This window comes from Cricetulus griseus, chromosome 7 (genome assembly GCF_003668045.3).
Source record: "Cricetulus griseus strain 17A/GY chromosome 7, alternate assembly CriGri-PICRH-1.0, whole genome shotgun sequence".
NCBI lineage: Eukaryota > Metazoa > Chordata > Mammalia > Rodentia > Cricetidae > Cricetulus > Cricetulus griseus.
This window is the reverse complement of record NC_048600.1, coordinates 76,537,384-76,547,329: the sequence shown is the minus strand read 5'-3', so window position 1 is coordinate 76,547,329 and position 9,946 is coordinate 76,537,384. Positions and strand designations below refer to the sequence as shown.

General features: G+C 44.6%; 1 protein-coding gene across 1 annotated transcript in view; it reads right to left on the bottom strand.

Annotated features, from left to right (window-relative positions):
- Positions 1-3,280: 3,280 nt before the first annotated feature.
- Positions 3,281-9,946, bottom strand: part of Pigl (phosphatidylinositol glycan anchor biosynthesis class L) — a 62,204-nt gene continuing 55,538 nt past the window's right edge. Inside the window, exons 5-7 of the mRNA XM_027427210.2 lie at positions 8,166-8,197; positions 5,571-5,704; positions 3,281-4,771 (exon numbers count right to left, since the gene is read on the bottom strand). Coding sequence (XP_027283011.1) covers positions 4,673-4,771; positions 5,571-5,704; positions 8,166-8,197 — 265 coding nt within the window. The 3' untranslated portion in view covers positions 3,281-4,672. The remainder of the gene's footprint in view (positions 4,772-5,570; positions 5,705-8,165; positions 8,198-9,946) is intronic.

The window sequence follows — 9,946 nt, the reverse complement described above, 5'->3', positions numbered from 1 at the left end:
ACTGAGGGATGCTGGAGAACCTAGCAGCCAGGTCCACTTGGATATATTAAACAGGCACTTTACACTTCCCAGCTATGGCCTCTTCCCTTTTTCTAGGGCTTCTCTCACTGACATCAAGATGACTGTATGTCATTCACCTCTTCCAGCATGACTTCTGCTTCTTGGCTTTCCCTACTCTCACTTCACAGATAGATCTTGCACTTGCTATTGTAGACCCATCCATCCATCCATCCACCCACCCACCCATCCATCCATCCATCTATCCATCCATCCCTTTTTTGATTTTGAGACAGGGTTTTATTATTTTATACTGTACATACAAAGTTTTCTGCTCTTGTCGAAGCATAATGGTTTAATTATGGAAAACCAAGACTTAATGTTTTTCTACTCTGATTCTTCAGCATGAACATATCAAATAAGAATGTCTTTGGAGTTCATTGTTAGAACGTTTGACTTTTTAAGGAATTTTGTATGTATTTATGTGCAGAGTTTTGCCTGCATTTTGTATATGCACCACATTATGCCCACAGAAGGCAGGAAAGAATATTGGATCCCATGGAATGACAGTTGTAGGCAGTTGTGAGCCACTGTGTAGGTGCTGGGAACTGAACCCAAGTCCTTTGCAAGAGCAGCAAGTGCTCCTAACTGCTGAGCCATTTCTTCAAGCCTCAGAACATCTGATTTTAATAACTGCTTTTTGAAGAGATGGTGAATGTCAGTAGCTATGAGACTGCAAATGAATGTGGCTTGATTAACACCTAGCTAAATCTAACATTGAATCTGTAACAGTGAGATGGCTCAGCTGGTAAAGATGCTTGCCTGTCCCTGGAACTCACATGGTGGAAGGACAAAAGTGACTCCTGAAGGTTGTCCTCTGACCTCCACAACACACACACACACACACACACACACACACACACACACACACACACACACCTTTTTAAATTGCTGTTTGATTTGGTAACTTTCATAAGAAATCATTAAGTGAATTTTGGCTTGGAATTAGGACAGGCGTTTCATCAATTTCTGAAATGTTCCTAAATACACTTCTACCATTTTGTACTATGTATCTATGGGAATAGGCACAGTCACTAATGACTATAAAATCAAAATAACAATCATTTCTGAAAAATGTTGATGGTGCTGTGCCTTGCAGCCAGAACTTGATTCTTTATGCAAATTAAGCAAACACATCCATCTCAATGTGCAGATTTAGTGTCCAGTAAATGGTAAAATTCTATGTATGCTAACGGATTATTTTGAAAGATTTCTTTATGATTTATTATCAATAAGTGCTTGATTTATACACCTATTTACATACCTGTATATCTGGGATTGTATAAAACTTTCTCCGGTGAAAGGGGTTCATGAATGGAGACTGTTTAAGCAACCCTACAGAAGATGCTCACATAGAGAAATAGCATCAATCAGCAAATAAAAACACCATTAAAAATATTTCTTTTACTCTGGGTGGTGGTGGTGTATGTCTTTAATCTCAGCACTCCAGAGGCAGAGGCAGGTGGATCTCTTAAGTTCCATGTCAGCCTGGACTACAGAGCAGTTCAAGGCTACAAAGAAAAACTTTGTCTCGGAAAACAAAACAACTCCTTCCTAGATTTTTACATATTATTTATTTTTGATGAGTCTCCTTTAGCCTGGGTTGGTTTCAATGTATGTGAGGATGACCTTGAATTTCTGCAGCCTCTGCAGCCCAAATGTTGGCACACAAGTTTATGCTGTGCTGGAGACCAAACCTAGGCAAACATTCTACCAACCATCTCCAACCTTCTAATTTACTATCTATAGTAAATCAAATATGAGCAGGCACAAAATAATTCTCATACATCACTACCTGGAAGCGTTGTAATTCTATGCATTTTGTTTTTTGTTTTTTTTCTAGACAGGGTTTCTGTGTAGCTCTTGTTATCCTGGAACTTGATCTGTAGACCAGGGTGGCCTCAAATCACAGAGATCCACTTGCCTCTGCCTCCCAAGTGCTGGGATTAAAGGCAAGTACCACCACCACCTGTTTCTATGCATCTTTTTAACCTCTAAGATTTCAAAATATGTTTCATAGGTTGTACTGTGTATATATTGTAAAAAATGTAAAGGGATTGTCAACAAATTAAGAATTCTCACATCAAAGGGGATGAGAGGAGGTTTACCTTGGAGTGAAATTCCAGTAACAATGACCCAGGATGCAAATGTGGATTACCCCATTTTTATGTTCCGATGTGGACACCGATCCATGAAGTTTTATAGCAGCAGAACAAAGGAAGGCATACACAGGCACTTTTCATATACACAGTGGGAACATCAGGTAGGTGGATCACAGTTGTCAGCTGTAGACCTCAGATGCCATCTGAAGGCATTGGCAGCCTTTTGGTTGGTGACAACTAGGGCTCCACTTCTATATATCAAAGTGTTTACCTAATGGTCACAGTGATGGTCACATACAGGCGTGGAGAATAAATACCTATTACAGTGTCTCAAGATGCCCCAAGATAACTCAGTTCTGGACGTGAAGACTTTTAACCTCTCTACATCACTACTAATCAGTTAATCAGCCTTGCAGAGGGATCATTGTAAAGCACTGTTCTTTTCAGGAACACAATACAAAAGGAATCTTCTTCAGAGACATGCTCCACAGAAGGGGGCAGCCTCTGCTTGCTTACACACATGGGTATGGAAATACATTTTTTTCCCCAAACAAAATAGGTTAGGGAAACTATTTGCTCATTATCTTGATTTCATCATGTAATATGCCTGATGGCTTTTTACTTGTGGATATATTGCTTTATTTAAAAGTGGTTTTATGATAATCTGTTCCATTGGAATACCTATAATTTGTTTATTTGAGGTGGGTTGTTTTTGTTTCTTAGGGTCTCACTATGTAGTTCTGGCTGTCTTGGAACTCACTATATAGACCAGTCTGGCCTCAAACTCACAGAGATCCACCTGCTTTGTTGGATTATGCCACCATGCCCAGCCTGTTTTTGTTTTTTGAGAGTCTCACTGTGTAGCATTGGCTGACTCACTGTGTAGACCAGCCTGGCAGGAATGCACAGAGACCCACCAGTGCTGGGATAAAAGGTATGCACTTTCATGTCTGGCTTAGAATAGTGGTTTTTATTTCTTTGTTTTGTTTTTGTGTTTCTTTGAGGCAAGTTCTCATGTCTGTCTGCCCATAGTGTTAATAACTCTTCTAATAAATTCCCTACCCAGAGGACAGTCCATCTCAGTATCCTCTTAAACCCCACAAAGATCTTTCAATACTGTATATATGCATATATATGCATTTTAATTAATCTTTTACATTAGCATATGAATGATGGGTTTCATTATGGCATTTTCACATGTAGGACATGGCTGCCCTCACACTTCCAGTAATTCTGTCTATCTTCTGAGTGCTGGAAGTTTAGATATGTGCCACCATGCTTGGCGACAGGAGATTCTTTTTTTGTTTGTTTGTTTGTTTGTATTTTGAGACAGGGTTTCTCTGTGTAGCTCTGGCTGCCCTAAAACTGACTCTATAGACCAGGCTGGCCTTGAACTCACAGATCCACCCACCTCTGCCTCCCAAGTGCTGGGATTAAAGGAGTGTACCACCACTGACCCATTGACATCAGATTCTTCAGTGCTTAAAAAAACGGTTCCAGGTTTGTCTTTTCTCTATTTCCTACTTTTTTCTTTTTGAGACAGGGTCTGTCTCCAAAGCTCTGGCTGTCCTGAAACTTACTATGTAGATCAGGCTGGCCTTGGACTCGGAGATCCACCTGCCTCTGCCTCCTGAGTTCTTGGATTAAAGGTGTTTGCACAGCTCCTACTTTCAAAAGGCAGAGAACCAAGATGTTTATTGGCTCCCCAAAGGGAGGACCCACATGACCATCTACACACATCAGTACCATGGTGATAAAGCACAGAACTAAAGTTCTGGTAAGGAGGCCACAAATAAAAACCCAAGGAAGTATGGTTGAACCAACTGAAGTTTCTCTCTCTCTGTCTCTCTCTTTCTGTGTATGTGTGTTGAACCTGTGTTATGGTTTGACCATGTCTGTGGAACTCAGGTGTGCTCAAAGCACCAGTGTTGGGAGGTGAGACCTTTTGCAGGTGACTGGGTCACTTGCAGCTGTGGCTTTGTTTTAAAGGAGCAATCTCAGGCTCACTAGCTTTGTGTCCCAGTGACTGCCTTTGTCTTTGAGATGCATCAAAAAGCCCTCCACCAGCTGTGATACAGAGGCTGCCATGCTCTTAGACTTGGCAGAACTGTGAGCTAAGTAAATCTCAACTCTACAGACCCCTGGTTACAGGAATAGAAGACTGACCAAAACAGCCTGCTTTAGAAGCAATGTAAAAACCCCATCTGGGAACTATTTTTTATGGCACCTTTACATTCATTTCTGGTAAAGGCAACCTTCCCAGGCTTTGCTAGATGATTGATACACACTCTGTTATCATGCCAACTATTTTTCACAAGAGTTGGTAAATTAGTGGGGTAGCTATTATTGCATTGGTGCAGTTTTGGGTCTTGGTGGTGTTTTTCCCTCAGAGGCTGCTTTGGTGGGATCCATCGCCCTGGGCTAAGGGGATGGAGCCAGCCCAAAGCCAGGTCCAGGGACTTCTTGGTTTGTTTCTGCCTTTTGTTCTGAAGATCTGAAAACTCTTCTTGGCTTCAGAGGAACTGTAGTGAGTTGATTCTCATGTATCTGGAGAAGATGACGTAGAGGTGGCGGAACCAGAGGAGCTGACTGTGGTGGCAGGACATGGCTTTCTGGAAAAATCAAAGAGGACCAAAGATGGACACTTTCTCTGGGGCTGTGATTTTTAGATCTTCCCTTCTCATCAGAGCAGGGCACATCAACCCACAGTCCCCCACCCCCAACTCTAATGAGTCACCTGCCCAACTGCCAGCTTTAAAAAAAAAAAAAAAGATTTATTTTATATGTATGTGTGTGCCTGAGTACATGTATGTGTACCCATTATGTACAGTGCCCATGGAGGCCAGAAGAAGGTGACAGATGCCCTGGAACTGGAGTGGGCTGGTTGTGGGCTGTTCAGTGTGGGTGCAGGGAACTGAACCCAGGTCCCCTGCAAGAGCATCAAGTGCTCCTAACCACTGAGCCATCTCTCCAGCCCCTTATTTTTATTTACTGATGCTATTATGTATTTCTGAGTCTCCAAAAATGAGCATATGCCATGTATTTATTTAAAGTGTTTATAATCAGAAAAAAAGCCCAAGTCGCTGGGCGGTGGTGGTGCATGCCTTTAGTCCCAGCACTCGGGAGGCAGAGGCAGGTGGATCTCTGTGAGTTCGAGACCAGCCTGGTCTACAAGAGCTAGTTCCAGGACAGCATCCAAAGCCACAGAGAAACCCTGTCTCAACGCCCCCCCCCCCCAAAAAAAAGCCCAAGTCATTGAAAATACATGCCTGTCAGGTGTAGCTGAAATAGTCTAGCAAGCAGAGCCAGCTTCGTCCCTGTGCTGGGGACTCTGTAGGTAGCAGGGCTTTGAGGAGCCAAGGGACCCGAGGCTGGGTTCACAGTGCAAAGCGCAGGAAGTACAATCCTTACCTTGGCCTGTGCCACTTCTTTACTGGTGAGCTGGAAGAGGACATCGTGGGGTGAGAGGAGAGACCAGGGCAGATCCAGAGGGTAGAGATACTTCCGTAGCACATTCACAGACTTCAGAGTAAGTACAGAGCACCCTGGGCGAGGAGGGATGGCAGACGGCATCACGTGGCTGCTCTCAGCCGGGTGTTTCCCTGAGCACCCTCCCTCTTCAGGTGGCTCTGGGCGGGCAGAGCAGTTGCTCTCCAGCCGCTAGGTGCCTTGTGGCACCAGACCTGCTCTTTACCAGTATTCCCCCACAAGGGAAGAGTGACGGGGCCACAGAAGCTCCCCACCCACTGTGTGTCACTGTAAGAGGAAGGGGGCTGCTAGAGGGTGGAGGAAAGATGATGGAGACAGGAATTTCTGAGTCAGGAGGCTAAAGACTTGTTTCAGCTTTGCTCTGACATGAGGCACTGGGTGTGGTGGCGTTCACCTGTAATTCCAGTACTTGGAAGGCGGAGACAGGTGGACAGCCATGAGTCAGAGGCAAGCCAGGGTTACATAACAAGTTTGAGGTCAGCCTGGGCTTCAGAGTGAGACCCTGTCTCTGAAAAAAAAAAAAGAAAATTGATGTAGAAAGTCCTTTAACTGCTCTGGATTTTAGCTTCCTAGTTGCTAAAGTAGTGTTGATAGTGTAGGTAGGACCTGCCATCTTACACGGGCAACACAGAGTCAAACGGAACACACCTGTGCTCCTAAGACCTCACCGCCTGTGACGACAGTGCACATCACTTATGTTTCACTCTTTGAACTCATGTCACTCTTGTGAGGCAGGCAAGGCCAGGCCAGAACTTGCTGAGAGAAGTAGAGTAGAACATCAGGCAGCAAATTGCCAGTAGGGCCCTATGCCTCCCAGACAGCAAATGACCAGTGGGGTTTAGAAAGTATTACTATTAACCAGGCGGTGGTGGTGCACGCCTTTAGTCCCAGCACCCGGGAGGCAGAGACAGGAGGATCTCTGAGAGTTCGAGACCAGCCTGGTCTACAAGAGCTGGTTCTAGGACAGCCTCCAAAGCTAAACAGAGACCCCCTGTCTTGAAACACATCCCCCAACACACACACAAAAAGAAAGTGTTACTATTTCTTCTTTTTCCTCTTTTAAAATTTTATTTATTTTGTGATTTTTGTTTGTTTGTTTTATTTATGAGTGTTCTGTCTACATGGATGCCTGCAAACCAGATGAGGGCATCAGATGTCATTATCGATGGCTGTGAACCACTATGTGGTTGCTGAGAATCAAACTCAGGACCTCTGAAAGAGCAGCCAGTGCTCTTAACTGCTGAGCCATCTCTCCAGCCCCTGAAAGTGTTACTGTTTCAAGCTCATCAATCTATAAGGAACTTGTGAGGCACTTATAATCCCTAATGAAGTGGGTGGTGGGGGGTGAGTTTAAATAGACTAGCAGAATGCCAGCAGTGGGAAAGAGCTACCTTCCCCTGGAGGGAACTAGACAGGGCACTGGGCAGTGATGCAGTCTGAACCTGTCACACACACCTGCCCGAGTTAGGGAGAGTGGACCACCTCCCAACACTTTCACAGTCCAGTGCTGCTCTGTGTATAGGTGCCCTTCAGTCTGCAGGGATAATGTTCTAGGACCCCCACAAATACTTCAATGGATGCTCAAGTCTCTTCTATTAAATGACATAGAATTTACATAGAACCTACTCATGTCCTCTGGTGTATGTTAGATCATCTCTGGGTTACTTATAATCCCTAATGTAAGGTAAATGCCATGGAAATAGTTGCTACATTGCATTGTCTAGGTGTTAGTAATTTAAGAAAAGTGTCCTGTGAGAGAAAGACACCATGGGACAGGGTTCAAGCAGAGGTTTGTTTTTTTGTTTGTTTGTTTGTTTGTTTGTTTGTTTGGGAAAGAGAGCATACAAGGGGGAAAGGAAAGGCCTCCAGAGACAGGAGCAGCACGAGAGAAGAGAAAGGAAAGGGGGGGGGGAGAGAGACAGGGAGAGGAAGGAAAGGGGAACAGACAGAAACAGGGAAAGAAAGAAAGATGGGAGGCGGGCAGGGCCCTTTTAAAAGGGAATATAGTGAATAGGCACAGATGGTGCTCTTAGTGGCTGCAGCTGAGGGCGTATCCTGTCAGAACTCCAAGGACAGGACAGTACAGATGCCTGAATACTAACACTAGGGACCAATGAGGAGAAAAGAATATGCATGTTCAGTACAAGTGCCCATTTTTCTACTTGATATTTAAGAATATTTTAATTTTTGTGTGTATGCTTGTATGAGTTTATGTGCACCACATTCCTGCACAGTATATCTGGTGTCCCCAGAACTGGAGTTATAGGTTGTTGTAATCTGTCTGATACGGGTGCAGGGAACAGAACCCAGGTCTTCTTTAAGAGCATTAAGTGCTCTTAACTGGGTAGCCACATCTCCAGCATTCCCTTCAATAATATTGAACCCATGTTGTGAAATCCATAGATACATAGAAACCCATAGATATGGAGGGTTGGCAATATTTGCAAAATTCCTTGGTAAATTTCTTAAAGGGATAGTAACCATTGTCCATTTGCAATAAAACCAGGCCTTCCTTACCTTTAGGCAGCTTTCCTTCTGAGTGCAGGGCTCTGGAAGGTAGAGAGGACAAGCATTAGAGAGGGTACGAGTCACCTACTCTTCTGTGTTAACAGGAGGGACCTTCAGAGCGAGATCTGTGTGGCTTATGCCCCAACCAAACACACAGGCTCCCAGTGGTTTCTATTGTATAAACCAACATCTAAATATACAGATTTCCACACCCATGGTTATTGCTGAGGGGAGCAGAGTGGGCATTTCATTCCCACTCAGCTTAATCCAGAAACTGGTGTATGGCTTATGGAACAATCCAACCCAAGTTTTAAATATTAGAGATGAGGATAACTATCCTCGATTTTTTTCTCTTGAAATTATAACATTTGTTAGCTGGGGTTGGTGGTGAACACCTATAATCTCAGCACTCAGGAGGCAGAGGTAGGTAGATCTCTTCATTCAAGACCAGCCTGATCAACATAGTGAGTCCCAGGACATCCAGGGCTAATCAGAGAAAGTGTCTTGAAAAAACAAAAACAAACAAACAAAAAAGAAATTATACACTCAGGTGGCAAAGGCATCAGATCTCTGTGAGTTTGAAGCCAGCCTGGTCTACAGATGTGTTCAGGGTAGCCAGAACTGTTACACAGAGAAACCCTGTCTCAGGAGAAAAAAATTATAATGTGAGTATAATGAAAGAACGTTTTAATATGTTAACTGATGTTTCTCCCCTAGTATTTCCTCTAGTGACCCCCTCACTCCCACTGTCTGACAGTGAAATTTGTTCTGAGTTTACTATTGTAAAGAGGGGCACGGTAAATCCAATACCAGTAATCTCTGGATTGCTTCCTGGCTTTGTTATCAGAAGACAGGGGACACAGAAGAAGTGGGTGGACTCAGAACACACACACACACACACACACACACACACACACACACACACACACACACACACACACACACACACACACACACGAATAGGGGCTCAGGGGCAGGGGTCAAAGTGAGGGAGTCAAGAGAGACTTGATAAATGCATCAGAATCCTAAGAAGCAGAAAACCCTGAAAGAGGTTTCTGGGGTCCTGCACTCTGGGCAGAGCCTGGGGACAGTCTGACTTTGAGGCGGATGCACTGGTACAGAGGTGAGCACTGGTGGACCACACGAGGGAATCACATTCACAGCCCTCACAACCCTTGAAGAACCTTACTGAATGGGGCTGGGAAGGGAGCCCTGGGCACAGGGACACTGAAGGGCTTTGGGTGGGACAGGAAGAGACTGGGAGATGACCAGGGAGACCAGTGCTGGGAACGTCAGCCAGTGTCAGCAGGTCAAAGCAGTGTTTTGATGAGTGACGGACAGGTACCACAGAAGGGCAAAGGCAGGTGAGGACAAAGGTGAGTCTGATGGATTTACAGCCAGGAGGAGGATGTGGAGAAAAGTTTCAGTAGCTGGTCAGCATGCCCACATGTTGTTGCTTTATATCAAGTGCGGGGCCACGTTAGAGTAGAGAGGATTCATGAACTGAGAGCCCATGGCACTCCAGTGTCTGAAGAAATGCCAGCTGCAGCAGGCCTATTTGCAGAAAGCTGTGCCCTTGAGCTCCCTGCCCTGAATGAAGCCATCCCTGTACCCCCATTTCAGTGTTAACTAGTGTCCTAGTTTGCTTTCTGTTGCTGTGATACAGACCACGACCAAAAGCAACTTTGGGAGGAAGGGGTTTATTTCATCTAAAAACTCCCAGATAACTATCACTGAGGCAAGTGAGGTCAAGAACTCAAGCAGGGCTGGGAGGTGGTGCATGCTTTTAA